The sequence below is a fragment of the Trachypithecus francoisi genome, unplaced genomic scaffold, assembly GCF_009764315.1.
Source record: "Trachypithecus francoisi isolate TF-2019V2 unplaced genomic scaffold, Tfra_2.0 Lachesis_group13, whole genome shotgun sequence".
Taxonomy (NCBI): domain Eukaryota; kingdom Metazoa; phylum Chordata; class Mammalia; order Primates; family Cercopithecidae; genus Trachypithecus; species Trachypithecus francoisi.
In genome coordinates this window covers 38,497,838-38,523,815 of record NW_022681458.1, presented here as the reverse complement: position 1 = coordinate 38,523,815, position 25,978 = coordinate 38,497,838, and the positions used below count along the sequence as shown (strand labels likewise).

The 25,978-nt window shown below is 40.8% G+C and overlaps 1 protein-coding gene, 1 long non-coding RNA gene and 1 pseudogene across 10 annotated transcripts in view; 1 reads left to right on the top strand and 2 right to left on the bottom strand.

The window, feature by feature from the left end:
- Positions 1-6,772, top strand: part of LOC117094636 — a 56,834-nt gene extending 50,062 nt beyond the window's left edge. For 3 of the 5 annotated variants that reach the window (XR_004441622.1, XR_004441621.1, XR_004441618.1), the window contains one exon: positions 6,506-6,772. This is a non-coding gene — a long non-coding RNA (uncharacterized LOC117094636). Of the gene's footprint in view, positions 1-296; positions 668-1,824; positions 3,585-6,505 lie in introns of those variants that run through there. The other 2 variants (XR_004441619.1, XR_004441620.1) reach the window with 2 other exon arrangements.
- The window catches only part of ICA1L (islet cell autoantigen 1 like), a 101,721-nt gene that overhangs the window by 51,526 nt on the left and 24,217 nt on the right, over positions 1-25,978 (bottom strand). For all 4 annotated transcript variants that reach the window (XM_033230675.1, XM_033230674.1, XM_033230672.1 and 1 more), the window contains 2 exons: positions 8,545-8,713; positions 5,023-5,095 (listed from right to left, as the gene is read on the bottom strand). In XM_033230675.1, the coding sequence (XP_033086566.1) occupies positions 5,023-5,095; positions 8,545-8,706 (235 nt within the window). In that variant the 5' untranslated portion in view covers positions 8,707-8,713. The remainder of the gene's footprint in view (positions 1-5,022; positions 5,096-8,544; positions 8,714-25,978) is intronic.
- LOC117094174 lies at positions 20,065-21,161 on the bottom strand (annotated as a pseudogene). The gene has a single exon (XR_004441458.1). The product of XR_004441458.1 is annotated as a keratin, type II cytoskeletal 8-like (transcript).

Below are 25,978 nucleotides of genomic sequence, written 5' to 3'. Positions count from 1 at the left end.
GACTTATTTTTTAAATGCAATTCCTGGGCTCCATTTCCAGAGACTCTAGTTTCCATAGGTCTAGGGAATCTGGCTTCTTATCAGCACTCCAGATGGTTTCGACACAGTGAATCCATGGACCTCGCTTTGAGAAGGACTGATTTTTAGTGACAAAAATCCCTCAAAACTACAAAACAAAGCCATAAATGAGGCATTTTCAAATGTGCAGAGATGTATTTTAGGATAATTGCCTCTTACAAAGTATTTGTTTCCTATTTAAACTTGTTAATTCATTCTTGACTCCATCCTGGCTTCAGTTTCCTATGCTTGGTATCCCAGACCCACAGATGTCCACAGTTCTGCTCCAGCAACCCTAAAAACTGTCATCTAGTGCACTGCTGCTCAGTGTGGGCCATGGACCAGTATCGGTCCAGAATCCTCTGTTACCAAGCTGTGACAAGCAAAGAAGTAAGGAAACTGAGAATAACTGTATAGAGACTTTGAGCATTTTATATTTGTCACATCTAATAAAGTGAGCTTATAATACATTTTTCACGCATTTTATTTCATTTTTCTGAAAGTTATTTTTTTAAAAGATGGGATCTTGCTCTGATGCCCAGCCTGGAGTGCAGTGGCTTGATCATAGCTCACTGCAACCTCGAATTCCTGGGCTCAAGTGATCCTCCTGCCTCAGCCTCCTGAGTACCTTAGACTACAGGCATGAGCCACGGTGCTTGACTAATTTTTAAAAAATTATTTTAGAGGCAGGGTCTCACTATGTTGCCCATGCTGGTCTCAAACTTCTAGCCTCAAGCCATCTTCCCACCTTGGCCTCCCAAAGCACTGGAATTACAGGCACGAGTCACAGTGCTCAGCTAAAAATTCATTTTTATTGAATTTTACAAAGGTATCAGTTTACAACAGATTGAAAGTAAACCATGCAACAAAAAAAAGTCCTTCACCACAATTTAAGAAATACTGATCTAGTATAAGCTGATCCTGTAACCAGAGTAAGACTAATAAGGGGAGAAAACCCACTGCGCTCCAATTATAAGCTTAAAGTACGTAACAACAAATGTCATGCCTAATTTCATCCTACTTCATAGAAAATCAAAGTTAAAACTGAAAGGTAAATGCCTATTTGTGGGGCAGCAACAGAACTCAGGCCTTCTCATGCTGCCTCCCCACTCCCCCTGTCCTCGCCACCATGCCTGTAAGAGTGACCCAAGGAGAGCACAATGGTGTAATGAGGAAGGTGTCTACACAGTCTGTAGTCTCATCTCTAATAAAACCATTAACAACTGACCTGATCCAGAGCGGATGCGGTTTGGGGAGTCACACTAATTTAATGCTGATGTACAGTTTACACATTTCCTTTGAATCAGAACTTCATAAAATATACCTCAATGAAAATTACTAGGACCGGGCACGGTGGCTCACGCTTGTAATACCAGCCCTTTGGGAGGCTGAGGCGGGTGGATCACAAGGTCAGGAGATCAAGACCATCCTGGCTAACATGGTGAAACCCCATCTCTATTAAAAATACAAAAAATTAGCCAGGCGTGGTGGCAGGCGCCTGTAGTCCCAGCTACTCGAGAGGCTGAGGCAGGAGAATGGCATGAACCCGGGAGGTGGAGCTTGCAGTGAGCATAGATCGTGCCACTACACTCCAGCCTGGGTGACACAGCGAGACTCCACATCAAAAAAAAAAAAAAAAAAAAAACCTACTAGAAAATATTCATTTGGGTATAGTGGTTCAGAAAGCACTTTGAATACTTGGAATACTTCATTATCAACTATCAACTGAACATAAATGATCACTGAAGCTTACCTTTATCATTGCAGAAAGGGCAGTCAATGAGGCTGAATCTTTGCTGCTTCTATGTTGAGACCTGCCTGCCAAAATTTACAGAGACCCCTCCCTGACGTGTTCTCCCCACAGTCAAGAGATTCCCATAAAGTTATGGTGCTGCACTAACCTACTGCATTTGTCTGATGTTACTCCCAACAGATGTATTAATACAATTGTCTTCAAGAAATCACGTATTTATACACAATCTTGAAGCGAAAATACACAATTAAATCTATATATGTATATCTCTTCCTTATCCTGAAATGCTCTACCAGAGTGCTAAAAGATCTAGTGATTTCAGGGTATATAAACTTGCTGATTTTCTTCACATTTTCATTTCTAAGACAGGACTCACTTGGTCCAGTGATTGTGATGGCCTTTTACTGCTTGGTAAAATATATAAGGTCATTAGTAATCTGATCCCAAATTTCCTTTGTTCCTTTATCCTCCCATTAGTTTCAATGACAAACTCTTCTGTCTATGCAGGCTGTTCTCATTCTTTAAGCTCTTTAAACTCCAAGTCTCTTCTCTACATGTTCAACTTCTATAAATCCTTTAAGTTTTACCTCAATTCCTGTCTATAGAGTTGCCTTTACCAATTACTCTAATCCATGATTATTTTTCACTCCTAGAAATTCAGTTATGTCTATATCATTATTCTGAACTCAATTACATACTACTTATATTGTCTCTCTTTTTGTTACAAAAAGTTGTTTCTCCAACTATTTCCTTGGGAAAAGCACATGGCAGGTAGTCAAAAAAATACTTGAATAATCACGGTTTATTGGATTTCTTTCTTTAATGGGACAATGTATAAGCTCTGATTATAAAGCGATGAGATTAATTTACATAGCTACATGAGAAAAATTATTGATTCATTGAAATCAAATATTTATCGAGTACTGACTACATGCTAGACATTGTTTCTAGACTGGGGACACAGAAATATAACAGAAAAATTCTGTCCTGGCCGGGTGCAGTGGCTCACGCCTGTAATCCCAGCACTTTGGGAGGCCAAGGCGGGTGGATCACGAGGATAGGAGTTCAAGACCAACCTGGCTAAGATGGTGAAACCCCATCTCTACTAAAAATACAAAAATCAGCCGGGCGTGGTGGTAAGCGCCTATAATCCCAGCTACTTGGGAGGCTGAGGCAGAGCACTGCTTGAACCCGGAGGCAGAGGTTGCAGTGAGCTGAGATCGCGCCACTGAACTCCAGCCTGGGCGACAGAGTGAGACTCCACCTCAAAGAAAAAAAAAAAAAGTCTGCCCTTAAGGAGGGCATATTCTAGTGGTGGGAAGAAAAACAATGGACAAAATATATAGAATGTTGAATATTGTTAACTGGACAGGGAGTTTTGAGAGAAAAGGGTATTGCATTGCGTTGTATTGTATTGTATTTTTTGTATCCTCTGAGGGCAGAGAGTATTGCATTTTAGATATGCAGTTCAGGGAGGGCCTCATTTAAAAAGATGACATTTGACCAAATACCCAAAGGAAGTTAGGGATTCCACTATGCAGATATGCCTACTATGTAAGATATTAACATGGCTAAAGGGGAGAAAGTTTTAGGAGGTGTGATTAGAGAGGTAGCCATGTCCAGCAGGCCCATGGTAATTAAAAAAGGAAAAGTGATCCAAAGATTGAGTTTTAACCCGAACAGGTCCAGGAGAGAAGAGGATCAGCAAAGGCAGGATGCCAAGAAAGAGTGACCAGGAGGAGGAAAACCCGGAAAGCCAAGTGAAGAAAGTGTATCAAGGGCCGGGCGCGGTGGCTCAAGCCTGTAATCCCAGCACTTTGGGAGGCCGAGACGGGCGGATCACGAGGTCAGGAGATCGAGACCATCCTGGCTAACACGGTGAAACCCCATCTCTACTAAAAATACAAAAACTAGCCGGGCGAAGTGGCGGGCGCCTGTAGTCCCAGCTACTCGGGAGGCTGAGGCAGGAGAATGGCGTAAACCCGGGAGGCGGAGCTTGCAGTGAGCTGAGATCCGGCCACTGCACTCCAGTCCGGGCGACAGAGCGAGACTCCGCCTCAAAAAAAAAAATAAATAAATAAAGTGTATCAAGGAATAGGAAATAATCAACTGTGTTAAATAATGTGATAAGCCAGATTTAGACAGGAGTTGGTTAATCATGACCTTGACAAGAGAAATTTGGTGGAGTGATGGGGATGAAAACTTGACTGGATGCCGGGCGTGGTGGCTCACGCCTGTAATCCCAGCACTTTGGGAGGCCGAGGCGGGCGGATCACGAGGTCAGGAGATCGAGACCACAGTGAAACCCCGTCTCTACTAAAAATACAAAAAAATTAGCAGGGCGTGGTGGTGGGCGCCTGTAGTCCCAGCTATTCGGGAGGCTGAGGCAGGAGAATGGCGGGAACCCGGGAGGCGGAGCTTGCAGTGAGCCGAGATCGCGCCACTGCACTCCAGCCTGGGCGACAGAGCTAGACTCCGTCTCAAAAAAAAAAAAAAAAAAAATTAGCCGAAAACTTGACTGGAGTGAGTACAAGAGAAAGTGGAAGGAAAGGAACAGAGACCATGCATACAGACAATTATATCACATTTTTCTGTAAACAGCAGCAGAGGAATGAAATTTAACTGCAAGGGCAAGTGGGAGTCAAGAAAGAGAGGTTTAAGTGATGGAAACAAATCCATTTCAGATGCTGGGCAGGCCCAGGCATGGTGACTCAAACCTGTAATCCCAGCACTTTGGGCGGTCAAGGCAGGAGGATCATAGAGACCAGGAGTTTGAAACCAGTCTGGGCAGCGTAGTGAGACCCTGTGTCTACAAAAAAGTACAAAAATTAGCCAGGTATGGTGGCACACGCCTGTAATCCTAGCTACTTGGTAGGCTGAGGCGGGAGGATCACTTGAGCCCAGGTGGTGGAGACTGTAGTAAGCTGTGATCGCACCACTGCACTCCAGCCTGGGTGACAGAGAAAGACCCTGTCTCAAAGAAAAAAAAGAATATCAGCAAAACATAAATCTGGGTTAGAGGATTTGATTAACTGAGGAGAAAAGAGAGAATACTGGGGTGCCTTTGAGAACAGGTCACTGTAAATATTCATATTCTGCCATAAGATGCTATTCACAAAATTGTTCTACTATTACATTAAATCTTTCATTTTAAAAAATGCTAATATTTATTTTAAATGGGAATTATCAGTTAGATATCTATGATTTCATACCATTGAGTCTTAGCTGGTATTTCTCGACTATCTTCAGAAGTTCAGTGCATGTCTCTTGAACGGAGTGAAAAACCTTGAGATATAAATTTTATTAGGACAATTTAAAGAACTATAAACAAACATATGTTATAAGCACTCCAAAAGCATAACATTTTCTTGTAAGTATTATGTCTGTTTTAAAAACATTACGTCTATTTTCCTTGGCTATGACGTGTGCTTTAGTTTTGGTTTTACTTCCTATGTAGAAAGCACATTCCTCCATGAGAGCTGGAAAAAATGATAATAAATATATGGGAGCAAACAAAAAATTAAAAGTGACGAGTTTGTCCTCATCTCAGCTCCAAACAATCTAAATAACAAAAACATAAATCTAATATAAACTGCATCAAATATTGCCAACCACAGATGAACAGAGTGTAGATAACCTTACAAAGTGTTAACTCCGAGTCTGGCTTTTCTTCCATACTGGTCTAAGCAAAACAGATTAGTGAATTTACTATAAAAATTAAATAATGTATTATAACATCAAATATAAATTATTTTTAGATTTTTTTTTAGAATTTTCTATAGATATTCTTTCATTACTACTGCTGCTAATTGCTAACAGAAAAGGAAATATCCAGTAGACTCTCGTTTCAAAATTAAGCACATGAAAATCTGAGATGAGGCCACACTATATACATGACATAACTCTTCAACAAATTAATACATGTAGGTGTTCCCAGATAAACAAGCCAGCATAAGTTTTAGAGTGTAGCTACAATGAGGATTTTTTTTTTTTTTTTTTTGAGGTGGAGTCTCACTCTGTCACTCAGGCTGGAGTTCAGTGGTGCGACCTCGGCTCACTGCAACCTCTGCCGCCTGGGTTCAAGCGATTCTTCTGCCTCAGCCTCCTGAGTAGCTGGGTTTACAGGTGCCTGTTACCATGCCCAGCTAATTTTTGTATTTTTAGTAGAGACAGGGTTTCACCATCTTGGCCAGGCTGGTCTTGAACTCCTGACCTTGTGATCCACCTGCCTCAGCCTCCCAAAGTGCTGGGATTAGATTTTTTTTTTTTTTTAATAGCAAGGCCTATCTGTTCAGAATCTACACTAAAGAATTTTTTTTTTTTTTGAGACAGAGTCTTGCTCTGTCTCCCAGGCTGGAGTGCAGTGGCGCGATCTCCGCTCACTGCAAGCTCCGTCGCCTCCCGGGTTCACGCCATTCTCCTGCCTCAGCCTCCTGAGAAGCTGAGACTACAGGTGCCCACCACCACGCCCGGCTAATGTTTTTGTATTTTTAGTAGAGATAGGGTTTCACCGTGTTCGCCAGGATGGTTTCGATCTCCTGACCTCGTGATCCGCCCGCCTAGGCCTCCCAAAGTGCTGGGATCACAGGCATGAGCCACCGCGCCCAGCTACACTAAAGAATTTTTATGTGATTTAGTTCAAAAAGACCTTGGTACTGCTATATAATACTAAGCCCTAACCCTTTGATTTTTCAGATGCCTAATATCATCAAGAAGCCTGAACATTCTATCTCTGGAGCAGTTTTTATTATTATTTTTATGTTTGATCAAACCTAAAGAAGATAGATAATAAACACGAAAATCGTAAAAGGAGGAGCAGGCATCGATTTTCCTTATGACTTTAGACATATTTGAAGTGCATTTGGTATCTGGATTTGGCAATTGTAAAATCTGTTTTAAATGCATACGGAAGAAGATTAGAAAAGAATACAAAAGACTGGGCACGGTAGCTCATGGCTCCTGTCTGTATCCCAGCACTTTGGGAGGGAGGCCGAGGTGGGTGGATCGCCTGAGTTCAGGAGTTAGAGACCAGCCTGCCCAGCATGGTGAAACCCTGTCTCTACTAAAAATACAAAAATTAGCCAGCCATGGTGGCAGGCTCCTGTAATCCCAGCTCTTTGGGAAGCTGAGGCAGGAGAATCGCTTGAACAACCCTGGGGGCAGAGGTTGCTGTGAGCTGAGATCATGCCACCGCACTCCAGCCTGGGCAACAGGCTTTTTTTTTTTTTTTTTTTTTTTTTTTTAAAAAAAAAGAATACAGAAAAGATAGTTCTACTAAGATGACGTGATTATGCTTGATTTTTTTCCATAGGTTTATGTACTATTTTTATTTTTATAATAAAACTGTTTCTCATTCTTAAAAAATACAAATGTGGGAGAAAGTTCTTGGTTGATTCCAAATACTTATCTAATGGCCAGATTTACACTGAATATAAAACATGTCACCCACAGATGACCTAACAATGTAAAACAATACATTGTTACATTCATACAAAACCTCATACATTCCCACTTCTATGGGAATATATCTGGAACAAGTTCCTGTTGCGTTAAAACATACAACACTAATAATAATAAAGTCTTCATTTTTACACATTTGTCACTGAATCCTAGGAATACTTTTCAATACAAATAGTAAAATCTTGTTAAATTTTTTATCTATTTCCATATTTGTTTTGGCAGTAAGTTTACTTTTTGCAGAATGAAAATACTTGATCAAGACCAGCTTAATTAGACCCATATTTTTAAGAATCCCACCATAATGATTATATTCCAAGTATAACAGAATCCCTGCTTAGAAATATTTGTAAGAGTTAGCTTAAACTAGTATATATATATGTTGAGTTAGTAAATCTGCATTTAAAAATTCAGACATTTGAGCTGGGCATGGTGGCTCACACCTGTAATCCCAGCACTTTGAAAGGCTGAGGCAGGTGGATCACCTGAGGTCGGGAGTCTGAGACCAGCCTGACCAACAGGGAGAAACCCTGTCTCTACTAAAAATACAAAATTAGCTGGGAATGGTGGTGCATGCCTGTAATCCCAGCTACTCAGGAGGCTGAGGCAGGAGAATCGCTTGAACCCAGGAGGCGGAGGTTGTGGTGAGCCGAGACTGCGCCATTGTGCTCCAGCCTGGGCAACCACAGTGAAACTCCATCCAAAAAAAAAAAAATCAGACTTTTTTATTCATTTATATTATACTCTTCTCTAATTAGCCTAATTACTCTAAACCATTTATTGGTTTAAAATTGTTTTATGGCAATTATTTAAAATAAAAAGCAGTCAAAAAAGGCATTAGGAAATATTTCAATAACTCTATCTTTTAATAAAATAGAAACAGTAACTATTATATTCATTCGCTGTTTGATTTTAATTATTTCAATGAGGTATAAGATTTCACATCAAAGTACTACAAAATAGTACGACGATATATAATGAATATATGGTATCAATTGAGAATGTAATTAATTCATTAAGACTTATCTTAAAAACTATAATATGTGTGCCAGAGAAACTACTTTATTCATATTTTATCTAAGTTAGTGAATACCAATTTTGGAAATTTTCAGTTTGTGAGAACTGTGACCTCCTAGTCAGAGCTCTGATTGACAGCTGGATACAACTAAACATTCTATTATCCCCATAAGCTCTCCAGTGTGAAAACTTGTTGCACTCCCCCTTGGAGCCCCAAATAATAGCCGGTTATATGCAATACATAGAATGCTCAAATTTACCTCAAGTTTAGCATCCAGTTCAGCATCAGATGCCACCAAGTGCTCATCCTCTTTTTTTCCTGTTGCTTTGATAAAGACCTGTTTAGTTTTCCAGTATTTCTTTTGCATTCTGCTGACTACTGACTGATTATCTTCTGGTCTGGGTTGCCCAAAGGAATCCATGGAGTGACTACAATGAACAGACTAAAATTAAACTTCTTGTAAAAATTCTCAATAATAGGCCGGGCACGGTGGTTCACGCCTGTAATCCCAGTACTTTGGGAGGCAAATCACAGGGTCAGGAGATCGAGACCATTCTGGCTAAAACGGTGAAACCCTGTCTCTATTAAAAATACAAAAAAATTAGCCAGGCGTTATGGCGGGCACCTGTAGTCCCAGGTACTCCAGAGGCTGAGGCAGGAGAATGGCGTGAACCCAGGAGGCGGAGCTTGCAGTGAGCCGAGATCATGCCACTGCACTCCAGCCTGGTTAACAGGGCGAGACTTCGTCTCAAAAAAAAAAAAAAAAAATCAATAATAAATGTTTAGCTAGCCAATATTTAATCTGACAAATGGAAAGAAGGTACTAAATATAATTCTTTTTTAGAGTCAGGGTCTCGTTCCATCGCTCAGGCTGGAACGTAGTGGTGCAATCATAGTTCACGATAACGTGGGCTCAAGCAAGCTCCTGCCTCAGCCTCATGCAGCACTGGGATTACAGGTGTGAACTACCACATCTGGCCCCTACTATTGATGTTCTCAGTCTGACATGCTAATGCTTGCTTTATATGGTCTAAATGTATGTTACAATTTCAACTTGCACATGAAACAGGCAAAATATTAATATATTTATATTAATTTTAGATGACAAAGGTGATAAAACTTAAGATTTTGCAGTTATGTCTAGAGAAAATTATATTTTGACTGGTATCTATTTATAGATGTTTATTACTTTCTAAGTTTTGCTTTTGTAATAAAACTGCAAAATAAACTTGTACATACATCTTTACATACTACTATCAGTTACTTAGGAAGATTTCCTATAGTTATAATTGCCATGTCAGACAAACATCCATTTAATATTTTCAGATATGCAGATTCCAACACATACTCTTAAAAATCACTCAAAGAAATATTTTTTTTTTTTTTTTTTTTTTTTTTGAGACAGAGTCTCGCTCTGTCGCCCAGGCTGGAGTGCAGTGGCCGGATCTCAGCTCACTGCAAGCTCCGCCTCCCGGGTTTACGCCATTCTCTGGCCTCAGCCTCCCGAGTAGCTGGGACTACAGGCGCCCGCCATCTCGCCCGGCTAATTTTTTGTATATTTTAGTAGAGACGGGGTTTCACCGTGTTAGCCAGGATGGTCTCGATCTCCTGACCTCGTGATCCGCCCGTCTCGGCCTCCCAAAGTGCTGGGATTACAGGCTTGAGCCACCGCGCCCGGCTCAAAGAAATATTTTAATGTCCAATAAATCAACACAAATAAAGTCCCTAGGTATAAGGGAAGATATGTTATAAAAGAAATACAGATGGACATTGTAAAATGTAAACATAAAAATTAACGTATGCCAGGCGTGGTGGCTCACGCCTGTAATCCCAGCACTTTGGGAGGCCAAGGTGGGTGGATCACGAGGTCAGGAGATCGAGACCATCCTGGCCAACATGGTGAAACCCTGTCTCTACTAAAATACAAAAAATTAGCTGGGCGTGGTGGCACGCACCTGTAATCCCAGCTACTCAGGAGGCTGAGGCTGGAGAATCACTTGCACCCAGGAGGCAGAGGTTGCAGTGAGCCAAGATTGCACTACTGCACTCCAGCCTGGTGACAAAGCAAGACTCTGTCTCAAAAAATAAAATAAAATAACCTCTAAGAAGTTATTCTTAACAAGGTTAACATAGCTACATAAGGAAATGCAAATGTGAAAAGTATTTCTTAAGGATATATAAAAAGAATAAATACTAATAACAGTTTGGATCTAAAGCTCAAATTATTGCAACAAACTGTAAGAGTAGGAACAAAAGGGAAATACTAAAGTATGTGACTCATTCGTTATTTCCAGGCACATTGATAGATGCTAGTGTATTTTTCATGTTAGTAAAGAAATAGAGGTTCATTTTCTTTTAATTTTAATTACTAATTAAATAAAAATAGAATGTTTAATTTCCAAATTACTAGGGGTAAAACAAAAGAGCCAGAAAAACTTGAGCAAAAGCAAAAGACTGAGTGGGAAAAACAGGAGTAAGGCATATAACACGAAGTACAAAACAAGAAGATGGAAGAAGAACAATTATTATGATAGATGCAAACTTCTTTTTAAATACAAAGAATCTCAAATCATAAAAAACAAAAATCGAAATCCAACTATACGCTATTTGAGATCTACTTAAAACAAAATGACACAGAAGCATAAAAATAAAGATATGAGTTAAGATATACCAGGTAAATAGAAACGAAATGAAATTAGACTAGCTATATTAGTATCAAAGTAGATTTAAATAAAAAGCATAAAATAGAACAAGAGCAAGCTGTAAAGTCCACAAAGTGGCCAATTTTCCAGATATCCTCTGGATTATTAACCTTTGGATATCCTCCTACATTCCTGGGCAGTATCTACATTCCTGGGCAGTATATATTAGTCACCATTTAATTGCCAAATCTCTTCATATGTTATCCTGGATAATTTGTCTGGACATTATTTGGAATAGAGAAGGAATTTAATTTGGGTACCTAGGGAGCATGGATTTGATATAAGCATTATACTGTTCTGACACATCGAGTGTCTTGAGAGAAACTTAGCTTTTCTTTCCCATCCAGTTTCTTTCTGCTTTTGGTTGCTCTCAACTGCTTTCAGTCCTCCTCCTCCTTCCCTCTCCTCCCAATTTTATAAGAATTATCAGCAGTCCAGCCATATGACAGACTGTTAATCTCCTTTACTAAACTGACTGCAGGTTTAAGCTCAATTAGGAGAACAAAATACTAGGGAGTATCAGGAGAGAATACCTCTTCCCTACGTCAACTTCCATGTTGATGTAGTTCAAACAATATACTCCTGTCCTCGCAACCACTCTCTCAGTATCTCTTTGGGAGAGAAAGAGTAACTTATCTGATTGGACATCAAAAATTCGACTCCTCCATTTCTGGAAACTATCTTGCCTACAGAGGGCACATGGTCCCTGGCAAAGGGAAAAAGTGACCGGGAGGATAAATCTGTAAAAGGTGGGATTTGCACATTTGTGGTTTTTATGACTGAGGGCACTGCTAAATCTGCTTACCACTGGGGGTAGGTTAGGCAGGAAGCCAAGTCTTACTGGCTTGACATAGATAACAGAGTTCAAGGCTGGCAGAACTATCAGATATTTAGGAGAGATTTCATAAAAGGGAGGGAGCCAAAGAGGAGGAAACCCCAAAATTTGTATATAAAATCCTCCCAAGACCCGTGCTAATCACTAAACTAATCATGAGGCAAGGGAGGGAAACCCAAGAATCATGGCAGAAAATCAGTCACTGAAAAATGAAATAACTAAGTAAAGATTTCAGCACTACCCCTACAGAGGAGACAGTTTGGAGTCTGAGTTCAGTCAAATTAACTGGATTCTAAAATAAAAATTCTTTTTCAGAAAAGCAAAACAGAATCCTCAATCTCTCAAATGTATCATTCAAAATCCCAAGTATCCAATCATAAAAACACTAGACATATAAAGAAATAGGAAAATGTGACCTATACTCCAGTGGGGAAAGGACAGTCAATAAAAACAGACCCTAGAGATTTCCCAGACACAGGAGGCTGAGGCAGGAGAATCACTTGAACCTGGGAGGTGGAGGTTGCAGTGAGCCAAGATCGCGCCACTGCACTCCACTCCAGCCTAGTCAACAGAGTGAGACTCTGCCTCAAAAAAAAAAAAAAAAAAAAAAAAAGATTTCCCAGATATCGCAATTATGAGATAATTATTTCAAAGCAACTATTATTAACATATACACAGACTTAAAGTAGGATGTATGCACAATAAATGAACACACTGAAAATATCAGAAAACAAGTGAAACTGAAACTCTCCAGTTACAAAGTTCAGTAACTGTAATTTAAAATTTGGCCAGGCGCAGTGGCTCACGCCTGTAATCCCAGCACTTTGGGAGGCCGAGGCGGGCGGATTACGAGATCAGGAGATCGAGACCATCCTGGCTAACCCGGTGAAACCCCATCTCTACCACAAACACAAAAAATTAGCTGGGCGTTGTGGCAGGCGCCTGTAGTCCCAACTACTCGGCAGGAGAATGGAGTGTACCCGGGAGGCAGAGGTTGCAGTGAGTCGAGATCGCACCATTGCACTACAGCCTGGGCGACAGATATAGGCTCCGTCTCAAAAAAAAAAAAAAAAAAAAAAAAAATTCACTGCAGTTGGGTGTGGAGGCTCACACCTGTAATCCCAGGATTTGGGGAGGCTGATACAAGAGAATCTCTTGAGCCCTGGAGTTTGAGGTTACAGTTAGCTATGATTATGCCACTGCACTCCTGCCTGGGTGACAGAGTGTGTGACAGACTGCCTCTTTAAAAAATAACTGGACAGGGCCGGGCGCGGTGGCTCAAGCCTGTAATCCCAGCACTTTGGGAGGCCGAGACGGGCGGATCACGAGGTCAGGAGATCGAGACCATCCTGGCTAATACGGAGAAACCCCGTCTCTACTAAAAAATACAAAAAACTAGCCGGGCGACGAGGCGGGCGCCTGTAGTCCCAGCTACTCGGGAGGCTGAGACAGGAGAATGGCGTGAACCCGGGAGGCGGAGCTTGCAGTGAGCTGAGAGCCGGCCACTGCACTCCAGCCTGGGTGGCAGAGCAAGACTCCGTCTCAAAAAAAAAAAAAAAAAAAAAAAAAATAACTGGACAGGATTAAGAGCAAACTGAAGATGGCAGAAATTCTTCTTACCAAAAATTACCAATCTAAAAACTGGGGTGGGGGTGGGGGGAGGAAGGAGGAGAACCAAAAGACGAGATAGAATGGGACAGAAAAATATTCAAAGAAATAAAACATCCCCAAATTTCTGAATGACATTAATTTACAGATCCAATAAGCTAAATGACAAACCCCAAGCAGGATAAATACAAAGAAAACACAAATAGACACATCATAGACAAACTGCTTAAATCCAGATAGGAAAAAAAAAAAGATAGCAAAGAAAACCTGTCTTGAAAGCAACAGAGAAAAATGGCGTATTATACACAAGGTAACAAAAACACAAACAGGTCAGTTCTCAATAAAAACAAAAAAAGTCAGACTAAATGGAAGGATATATTTAAGGTATTGAGAGGAGAAAAACCTGTTGACCCCCAATTCTACATCTATTGAAACTGTCCTTTTAAAAATGAAAGTGGCGGGAGCACAGTGGCTCAGGCCTGTAATCCCAGGACTTTGGGAGGCTGTGGGGGACGATCACTGGAGCCCAGGAGCTCAAGACCAGTCTGGTCAAGATGGCAAGACTCCATGTCTACAAAAAAATAAAAGAAACATTTAGCCATATATGGTGGTGTGAGCCTGTGGTCCCAGCTACTCAGGGGGCTGAGGCAGAAGGATTGCTTCAGCCCAGGAGTTTGAGGCTGCAGTGAACTATAATCGCACCACTGCACCCCAGCCTGCGCAACAGAGTGAGAGTCTGTCTCTAAAAAAATAAAAAATAAAAAAATAAAAAGAAGGAAAGCAAAATAAAGATATTTTCAAATAAAGCTCTGAGAGACTACCTGATCAGATCTGGAGACTTTCAGAAATACTAATGTCACAGACATTATGTACACCACAGCTGAACATATTTAAAAATACGGTATACATACTCAGTGGAATACTATTCAGCCTTTAAAAAGAAAGAAATCCTGTCATTTGTGACAATGTGGATAAACCTGAAAGACAAATACCACATGATCTCAATTACATGTAAAATCTAAAAAAGTTGAACTAATAGAAGTAGAGAGTAGAATGGTAGTTACCAGAGGCTGGGGAGAGGGGTATTGGGAAGATGTTTGTCAAAGGACACAAAATTTCAGTTAGAAGGAGTAAGTTCTATTGTACAACAGAGGGACAATAGTTAATAACAATGTATTACATTCTCCGAGGTCTGTTGTACAACATGGGGACTATAGTTCTTAACAATGTATTATATTTTTGGAGGTCTATTGTACAACATGGGGATTATAGTTAATAACAATGTATTATATTCTTGGAGATATCTATGAAGCAGGATTTTTAGTGTTCTTACCAGAAAAAAAGATGATGTAATACATATGTTAATTATGTTGATTTAGCCATTCCACAGTGTTTCAAACGTAATGTACATGACAAATATATACCATTTTCTCAATTAAAAACAATTTTTGAATTAAAAAGGGTAATAAATTCTTCAGTCTTAAGGAAAATTACACCAGATAATTTGGATTTATAGAAAAGAATGGAATGACCATAATTGGTAAATGTCCTCAGAAATGTCCTCAGAAATATTTCTTTCTTAATTTCTTCACATTATATAACTTTTACATGCATAGAGGCCGGGTGTGGTGGCTCACACCTGTAATCCCAGCACTTTGAGAGGCTGAGGTGGGTGGATTGCTTGAGCTTGGGAGTTCAAGACCAGCGTGGGCAACATGGCAAGATCCTTTCTCTACAAAAAATACAAAAATTAGCTGCGCGTGGTGTTTGGCACCTGTAGTCCCTGCTGCTCGGGAGGCTGAGGTGGGAGGATCACTTGAGACTGGGAGGTGGAGGTTGCAGGGAGCCAGGACTGTGTCACTGCACTCCAGACTGGGTGAAAGAGGCAGATCCCGTCTCAAAAAACAAAAACAAAAAACCCTACCATACACAGACAATAGCAGCTCAATTATCAATTCTGCCATTTTAAAAAACATCATTGATATGTTTACCCATTCTTTACCACCTCACTCCATCACCATCATCACATGGTTCTTTTCTATAAAATTTACATACACTGACACCTCTAATTTTTAGCTATATACTCTTTTCATTACTTATTTTACTTACAGATTCAGGGTCTCACTCTGTTGCCCTCGTTAGAGTACAGTGGCACAATCATAGCTCACTGCAGTCTCAAACTCCTGGGCTCAAGTAATCCTCCCAACTAAGCTTCTGGAGTAGCTGGGACCACAGGAAACACATCATCATGCCTGGCTAATTTATTTTTATTTTTGTAGTGACAAAGTCCCACTATGTTGCCCAGGCTTATTTATTTTTAATTGACAAGTAAAAATTGTATATATTTATGATGTATAACATAATGTTTTAAAATGTGTATACATTGTAGAATGGCTAATCTCCTTGGTTAAATTTATTCCTAAGTATTTTGATTTTTTTACTAGCTATTGTCAATGGCATTGTTTTACTGATTTCTTCTTCCTTTTTTTTTTTTTGAGATGGAGTCTTGCTCTGTTGCCTAGGCTGGAGTGCAGTGCTGCTGCAGCCTCCACCTCTGAAGTTTAAACAATTCTCCTGCCTCAGTCTCCTGAGTAGCTGGGATTACAGGTGCATGCCACCACGCCTGGCTAATTTTTGTATTTTTACTAGAGATGGGGTTTCACCATGTTGGCCAGGCTGGTCTCAAACTCTTGACCTTAAGTGATCCTCCCACCTTGGCCTCCCAAAGTGCTGGGATTACAGGCGTGAGAGACTGCACCTGGCCAGATTTATCAGATAGTTTGTTGTTAGCATGTAGAAATGCTACTGATTTTTTTTTTTTTTTTTTTTTTTGGAGGTAGAGTCTTACTCTGTTACTCAGGCTGGAGTGCAATGGCATGATCATGGCTCACTGTAACCTCAAAGTCCTGGGCTCAAGCAATCTTCCCACCTAGCTAGGACTACAGGTCGTGCCACCACACCTGGCTAATTCTTTTATTTTTTGTAGAGATGAGCATCTCACTATGTTATCCAGGCTGGTCTCAAACTCCTGTCCTCCAGTGATCCTCCCACCTCAGCCTCCCAAAGTCCTGGGATTACAGGTATAAACCACCATGTCTGACCACTACTGATTTTTGTGTTAATTTTGTATCCTGCAACTTTACTAAATTTATTACTTGTAATAGTTTTTTGGTGGAGTCTTTAGAGTTTTCTAAATATAAAATCATATTATCTGCGAACAGACGATTTAACTTCATTGACAATCTGAAAGCCTTTTCTTTCTCTTGCCTAATTATTCTGGCTAGGACTTCCAATACTGTGTTGAATGGAAATGCTGAAAGTGGGCATACTTGTCTTGTTCCTGATTTCAGAAAAAACTTTCAACTTTTCACTGAGCATTATGTTAGCTATGGGCTTGTCATATAAGGCCTTTATTATGTTGAGAGACATTCTTTCTCTACCTAATTTGTTGAGTGTTTCTATCATGAAAGGATGCTGAATTTTGTTGAATGCCTTTTTTGTATCTATTGAGATAATTATAAAGTTTTTGTCCTTTATTCTGTTAATATGGTGTATCACTGCTGATTTGCATACGGTGAATATGCAAATTCACAGGGATAAATCCCACTTAATCATGGTGAATGACCCTTCTAATGTGCTGTTGAATTTGGTTTGCTAGTATTTTCTTGAGGATTTCTGCATCTATGTTTATCAAGGATATTGGCCTATAATTTGCTTTTCTTGTACTGTTTTTGTCTGCCTTTGGTATCAGGCCTTTGTAAAATTAGTTCGGAAGATCTCCTTCCTTTTCAATTTTTTGGAAGAGTTTCAGAAGGACTGGTTTTAATTGTCTAAATGTTTGGTAGTATTCAGCAGTGGCATCATCAAGTTTGGGCTTTTCTTTAATGGGAGGCTTCTTATTACTGATTCAATCTCCTTACTCATTATTGGTCATTTCAAATTATCAATTTCTTCATGATTTAGTCTTTTTAAGTTGGTATGTGTCTAGGAATTTACCCATTTCTTTTAGGTTATACAATTTGTTGAGTTTTTTTTTTTTGAGATGGAGTCTCATTTGGATACGCAGGCTGGAATGTAGTGGCACGATCTTGGCTTACTGCAATTTCCACCTCCCAGGTTCAAGTAATTCTCCTGCTTCAGTCTCCCAAGTTGCTGGGATTACAGGTGTGTGCCACCAAGCCCAGGTAATTTTTGTATTTTTTATTAGAGATGGGGTTTCACCATGTTGGCAAGGCTGGTCTCGAACTCCTGACCTCAAGTGATACACCCACCTCGGCCTCCCAAAGTGCTGGGATTACAGGCATGAGCCACTGTGCCCAGCCTGGTGTATCATTTTTTTATAGTAGTTTATGGTCCTTTGTATTTCTGTGGTATCAGCTGTAATATCTCCTCTTTCTGATTTTAAGTATTTTCTCTTTTTTATTAATCTAACTAAAGTTTTATCAATTTTGTTTCTTTTGAAAACCAGCTCTTCTCTTAATCTTTTCTGTTTTTCTAGTCTCTATTTTACTTATTTCTGCTCTGATATTTATGATTTTCTTTCTCCTAACTTTGAGCTTAGTTTGTTCTTCTTTTTCTAGTTCCTTAAGAGGTAACATTAGGTTGTTTATTTAGGGCTTTTCTTCTTTTTTGATACAGGCATTCATTGTTATAAACTTCTCTTTTCAAACTTCTTTTGCAACATCTCAAGTTTTGGGATACTGTATTTCCATTTTTGTTTGTTTCAAGATTTTAGTTTTATTTATTTGTCTTGAGATGGAGTTTCACTCTTGTTGCCCAGGCTCTGGAGTGCAATGGTATGATCTGGACTCACTGCAACCTCTACCTCCTGGGTTCAAGAGATTCTCCTGTCTTAGTCTCCCAAGTAGCTGGGATTACAGGCGCCCACCACCACGCCTGGCTAATTTTTTGTATTTTTAGTAAGATGGGGTTTCACTGTGTTGGCCAGGCTGGTCTTGATCTCCTGACCACAGGTGACCCACCCACCTCAGCCTCTCAAACTGCTGGGATTACAGGTGTAGCCACTGTTCCCAGCAGTTTTAAGATTTTTTAAATTTCCCTTTAAATTTCTTTTTTGACCCATTTGTTTAAAATTAATTTCCACATATTTGTGAATTTTCAAATGTTCTTATTATTTCGAGTTTCATACCATTGCAATCGAAAAAGCTACCTGATATTATTTCAATCTGATTAATAAATTTTTTAAGACTTATTTTGTGGCCTAAGATATGATCTATTCTGGAGAATGTTCCACGTGTTCCTGAGAAGAATGTGTATTCTGTTAATATTGGATGGAATGTTCTGCATATATCTGTTATGTCCATTTGGTCTAAAATGTAGTTGAATTCCAGTGTTTCCTTACTGAATTTCTGTCTGGATGTCTGTCTATTGTTGACAGTGGGGTATTAAAATCTCCTATTATTGCATTGCTATCTATCTCTTCAGATCTATATTTGCTTTATGTATTTAAGAACTCTGATGTTGCATGCACACATATTTGCAATTATTGTATCTTCTTGATGAACTGATCCCTTTTCATTATATAATAATTGTCTCATTCTATAGTTTTTTGACAAAGTGTGTGACAATTTTTGTGTTGCTATAAAGAAATACCTGAAGCTGGGTAATTTATAAATAAAAGAGGTTTAATTGGCTCATGGTTCTGCAGGCTGTAAAGGAAGTATGGTGCTAGCATCTGTTTCTGATGAGGCCTCAGGGAGCTTTTACTTATGGTGGAAGGGGATTGGGATCCAGTGCATCACATGGTGAGAAAAGGAGTAAGAGAAGAAGGGGGAGGCACAATACTCCCTTAAACAACCAGATCCCATGAGGACTCACTTATCACCATGGGGACAGTACCAAGCCATCCATGAGGGCTCTGCCTCCAAGATCCAAACACCTCCCACCAGGCCCACCTCCAACACTGGAAGTCATATTTCAACATCAGATTGGGAGGGGACAAAATATACAAACCATATTGGTGTACTGGAGCTGATATAATTATATCTAACCCCACTCTCTTTTGGTTCCATTTGAATGAAGTATCTTTTTCCATCCTTTCAGTTAATCTAAATGTGTCCTTAAAGGTGAAGTGAGTCTCTTCTAGGCAGCATACAGTTCAGTCTTTGTGTGTGTATGTGTGTATGTGTGTATGTATGTGTGTGTGTGTGTGTGTGTGTGTGTGTTTTTAACCTATTCAGCCACTCTGTCTTTCGGTTGAAGAATTTAATCTATTTACATTCAAGGTAATTATTGATAGGTAAGGACTTAGTACTACCATTTTGTTCATTGTTTTCTGTTGTTTTATAGCTCTTTTGTTCTTTTTTCCTTTCATGCCTTCTTCCTTTGTGATTAGACGATTTTTCTCTAGTGCTACGCTTTAATTCCTTACTTTGTATCTTTTGTTTATCCACTGTAGGTTTTTGCTTTGTGTTTACCATGAGGCTTACATAAAACAGCTTATAGTTATAACAGGCTATGTTAAGCTGATTACAACTTAACTTTGATTACATACATTTACTCTGCCTGACATTTTATGGTTTTTATGTCATAATTTACATCTTTTTATATTGTATATTCCTTAATAAATTATTGTAGCCATTAATATTATTATTATTATTTTTTTTTTCAGAGCTAGCTGAGGTTTTATTTTGGACAAAAAAAAAAAGCAATTGTAGCTGGAGGCATGGGCAAGGGGGATCGCCAGGCAGTAAACTCCTCCGCGGGTGGGCTGAGGGCTAGGGCTGAGCCTCAGGTGGGTCTCCTGTTCCCTGTACTCCCCTGCACAGCGGCCTCCCTCCCAGGCTCTGGGGCAGCTGCAGGAGGGGCACTGGGAGGGGCTGCTGCAGCTGTTCACTTGGGCAGGACGTCAGAGGACACGGACACCAGCTTCCCATCATGGGTCTCAATCTTCTTTACAACTACGGCCTTGGTGAAGCTGGTGTGGCTGAAGGAGATGGAGCCCGTGCCAGAGCCAAAGCTGGAGCCGAGGCCGTAGCTGAGGCTGGGGCTTGTGAGGCCCTCATAGGCTGAGCTCAGACCACCTGCATAGCTACTGGTGGTCTTGGTATGGATACTCATGTTCTGCATCCCAGACTCCAACCGGCTCTCCTTGCCCTCCAGCAGCTTCCTATAGGTGGTGATCTTGATGTCCAGGGTCAGTCTGATGTTCATCAGTTCCTGGTACTCATGCAGCTGCCATGCCATGGCCTACTGCAGGGCAGCCTCCAGCTTGGAGAGCTTGGCATTGGCATCCTTAATAGCCAACTCCCCATGCTGCTCGGCATCTGTGATGGCAGCCTCCAGGGAAACCCTCTGGCCTTTGAGGCCCTCAATCTCAGCCTGGAGCTGGCTGATGTTCTGGTTCATCTCGGAGATCTCAGTCTTCATATGCCACAGGTCATCCGCATGCATCCCAGCTAGCGTCTGCAGCTCCTCATACTTGATCTGGTACATGCTCTCAGCCTCAGCCTGGCTGTGGTTGGCGATCTCCTCATACTGCACCTTGACCTCAGCGATGATGCTGTCCACGTCTAGGGAGCGGCTGTTGTCCATGGACAGCACCACAGATGTATCCAAGATCTGGGACTACAGTTCCTGGATCTCCTCTTCATACAGCTGCCGGAAGAAGTTGATCTCTTTAGTCAGCCCTGCCAGGCAAGACTCTAGCTCTACCTTGTTTATATAAGCTTCATCCACATCCTTCCTGATGAGGACAAATTCATTCTCCATCTCTGTATGCTTGGTGATCTCATCCTCACATTTGTTCTTGAAGTCCTCCACCAGGAGGACTGCATATTGCCAAGCTCTGCCTCCAGCTTCAGCCTCTCCTAGCCCAGAGTCTCCAGCTGCCGCTTAAGGTTGTTGATGTAGCTCTCGAACATGTTGTCCATGTTGTTCTGAGCCGTCTTCTGCTGCTGCAGGAGGGCTCCACTTGGTCTCCAGCATCTTGTTCTGCTACTCCAGGAATTGTACCTTGTCTATGAAGGAGGCAAACTTGTTGTTGAGGGCCTTGATCTGCTCCTTTTCCTGGGTGCGCACAGCCTGGATGTTGGGTTCTGCCTCCAGGTTAAGGGGGCTCAGCAGGCTCTGGTTGACTGTGACGGCAGTGATGCTTCCCATGCTGCTGGGCCCACCACAACTTCTGCCCAGGACACCCAGAAAGCTGCTGCTGCCCACTCGGGAGAAGCTCAAGGAGCTGATGTGGGCATCGGGCCCACACGTGTAGGAGTAGCTGCTGAAGGCTTGGGGGCCAGAGGTGGACACCTTGTAGGACTTCTGGCTCACCCTGATGGACATGGTCGATGCAGAGTGGAGGCAGGTGGGCTGAACCAGATAGAGATCCCAGAAGGAGCAAAGATCCTGCTTCTTGGTCTCTTTTTTTTTTTTTTTTTAGACAGAGTTTTGGTCTTGTTGCCCAGACTGGAGTGCAATGGCATGATCTTGGCTTACTGCAACTTTCGCCTCCCAGGTTCAAGTGATTCTCCTGCCTTAATCTCGGGAGTGGCTGGGATTACAGGCACCTGCTACCATGCACAGCTAATTTTGGTATTTTTTTTTAGTAGAGATGGGGTTTCACCATGTTGGCCAGGCTGGCCTCGAACTCCTGACCTCAGGTGATCTGCCTTCCTCGGCCTCCCAAAGTGCTGGGATTTCAGGCATGGGCCACCGCACCAGGCCTATTGTAGCCATTATTTTTAATAGTTTTGTTTTTTAACATTCATATTAAAGACCCACCATTATACTATTATTCTAAATTTGTGTAGTTGTACCAATGAGCTTTATGCTTTTAGATGTTTTTGTGTTACTCATTAGCATCCTTTCCTCTCAGCTTGAATAACTCCCTTTATCATTTCTTATAAGACACATCTGGTGGTGATGAACTACCTCAGTTTTTGTTTGAGAAAGTTTTTATCTCCATTTCTGAAGGTCAACTTTGCCAAGTAAAGTACTGTTGGTTGACAGTTGCCTTTTTTCCTTCAGCACACTGAATTTATCATCCCTCTCTCTCCTGGCCTGTAGGTTTCTCCTGAGAATCCACTTCTAGCCTTATTGGAACTCCATTATATGTGATTTGCTTTTCTCTTGCTGCTTTCAGGATGCTCTCTTCATCTTTGATTTTTGACAGTTTGATTATATCTTAGTATAATCTTGTTCAGGTTGAATCTGATTGCAGACCTTTGATCTTCTCGTACCTGAATATTTATACCTTTCCTCAGATTTGGAAATTTTTCTGCTGTTATTTATTTAAGTAAACTTTCTGGCCCTTTGTCCCTCTCTTTTCCTGCTTAAACTCCTATAACTAGGATATTTGCTCTTTTGAGAAAATCTTGTAAGCTTTAAATCTTCTAAGCTTCATGTTTTCTTCTCTGACTGTATGTTTTGAAATAATCTGTCTTTGAGTTCATGTATTAATTCTTCTGCTTCATCAAGTCTGCTGTTAATGCTCTCTACTGCATTTTTAGTTCATTAATTGTATTTGTCAGCTCCAGAATTTGATTTTTAAAAAAAAAACAATTTTAATCTGTTACATTTCATATTTTGGTCATCTGTTGTTTTGCTGATTTCAGTGAAATGTTTCTCTGTATTTTTAAATTTTTATTTATTTATTTATTTATTTTTGAGACGGAGTCTCGCTCTGTCACCCGGGCTGGAGTGCAGTGGCCGGATCTCAGCTCACTGCAAGCTCCGCCTCCCCGGTTCACGCCATTCTCCTGGCTCAGCCTCCTGAGTAGCTGGGATTACAGGCGCCCGCCACTTCGCCTGGCTAATCTTTTTTTTGTATTTTTAGTAGAGACGGGGTTTCACCGTATTAGCCAGGATGGTCTCGATCTCCTGACGTGATCCGCCCGTCTCGGCCTTCCAAAGTGCTGGAATTACAGGCTTGAGCCACCGCGCCTGGCCTCTGTATTTTTTTAAAAGCAATGATTTTGAATTCTTTAAGAGGCAGTTTATATACGTCCATTTCTTTCGGGTCAGCTACTGGGAGGTTATGTTTTTTAGATGGTATTATGTCTCCCATTTTTCTTGTTGCTTTACATTAATGTCTGTGCACTTAGTGGAAGAGTCACCTTTTGTAGACTTTATGGGCTAGTTTCATTGTGGACTGACTTTCCTCCCTGGGGTGGGGTGCAGTGGTTCTGGCACCAGTCAGGGTGCCAACTGTGTGGTCTCTGTGCAGCTCTGTCTGCTGAGGTTGGTATAGATAAAAATCACAGGGATCCACAGCAGTCAATGTTGTGAGTTTCTGCAGTGGCAGCAAGAGTTGTTGGGTCTTTGGTGGCAATGACTGCTAAGATAGCCACAATCTATTTTTTTTTCCCACCAGAGAAGCTATGGCTGAAGGGATCCCTCTTGGCACTGGTGCCTGATGAGTAGCACCCATGGAATAATCACAGAACTCAGGCCTGATGCACAACTGTGTGGAGGTACTGCAGTTCTGAGTTCCCAGGTAGTAATGGCATTGGTGTCTGGGATGCAGGGATCCTTGCTGCTGTGTAACAGAATGCGAGATGCAGATGCTTGTTAAACAGCTAAGAGAAATGAGAATAAGAGCACTAGTGAGTGCAGCATTAGAGTAGCTCTAGGATTGGGGTAAAGTCAAGATCTTTACCGCAGCAGAGCTGGTACCCAGAGTGCAGCCAAACACAGCAAGAGCTTGGCTCTTGGGCCCAGGGTGCGAACTTTTTACCTGTATACTTTTGACAAATGGATATCTTATATAGAACATTTCCAACTTCCCAGAAAGTTTCCTTGTATCACTGTCTTGCCAATCCCTACCCTATCAGAAGCAATGAATTTTTTTCCTTAGCTTTTCCCAGTTTATTCTTTTTGATTATTGAATAGAATTCTGTTGTATCAATGTACCAGTGTCTCCAGTTTGGGACTACTGTAAATAAGGATGTTATGAACATGCCTATACAAGTATTTTTGCAGACAAATATTTTCATTTCTCTTGGATAAAAATCTAGAATTGGGTTTGCTGTGTCAAAGGACTATTGTACCAGCCTCGGCAACAAAGTGAGACCCCATCTCTACCAAAATTAAAAAATTAGCCATACATTGTGACATATGCCTGTAGTCCCAGCTATTGGGGACGCTGAAGTGGGAGGATCACTTGAATCCAGGAGTTTGAGGCTGCAGTGAGCTATGAATGTGCCACTGCACTACAGCCTGAGGGACACAGTAAGACCCCATCTCAAAAAATACATAAAAAATCAAAATTTAAATTTAAAAAATTAAAAAAAAAAACAAATAAGGAGTAGTAGCTGGAAGCCAACACATAATTTTTGCTACTGACAATGGTCAAGTTTCTGGACATAGCTTACTGTGAGAGCCAAATAATCTTCACAACTGAGCACTAAAATTAAATTCAACAAGCCAGTCAGAGGCAACTGAATCACCAGAGGCTTCCCTATATGAGAGAAGGAAGGAAGGAATTGAGATAAACTTGCTCAATTTTTGCTTCCCAAATTTACCAGACAAGCCACTCCTCCTCTAGGAGGAAATGAGAGGGTAGAAAGAGACTAGGAATTAAACTAATTGAGCTCCTTTAACATAGTAGGAAACATCAACAATGAGAAAGATATATTCCCTCTGTATTAATTTCCTATTGCTGCTATAAAAAATGATCACAAACTTAGTAACTTACAACAAAATTAATTTACTGTCTTCCCATTCTGGAGGTCAGAGTCATAAAATAAAGTTGTCAGAGGGCTGCATTTCTTCTGGAGGCTACAGAGGAGAATCCATTTCATTGTCTTTTCTAGCTTTTAGAAGCCACTTACATTTCCTGGCATAGGGTCCCCCTTCCTCCATCTTTAAGGCCAGCAGCATAGCATCTTCTAATCTTTCTCTTATTCTGTGTGTCATCACATGGTGTCTTATTTTCTTCTGACCTTTCTGCCTTCCCCTTAAAAAGACCTATGTGATTATATTGGACATACCTAAATAATCCAGGATAATATCCCCATCTCAATATCCTTAACTTAATTACATATTCAAAGTCTCTTTGAACACAGTCTCTTGCCACAGAAAGTAACATATTCATAGGTTTCAGGAATTAGGACATAGACATCTTTGGAAGGCCATTATTCTACTACAGCTTCTATCAGTTTTCACTCTTATTTAGCAAAAGGATAGGCTCAAGTAATTTCTTCATACAAGATACTTGAGGCCTGGCGTTTTGGCTCACACCTGCAATCCCAGCACTTTGGGAGGCCGAGGCAGGTGAATCACTTGAGGTCAGGAGTTTAAGACCAGCCTGGCAAACATAGTGAAACTCTGTTTCTACTAAAAGTATACAAATAAGCTGGGCATGGTGGTGGGCGCCTGTAATCCCAGCTACTTGGGAGGCTGAGACAGAAGAATCACTTGAACCTGGGAGGCAGAGGTTGCAGTAAGACGAGATCGCGCCATTACACTCCAGCCTGGGCGATAGAGCAAGAGTCTGTCTTAAAAAAAAAGGAATACTTTATTCCTTTTTACACTATACAATATTTAAATTGTTAGCTGTCTCCTGGATTTGGAATTCAAATCTTAAAGTAAAA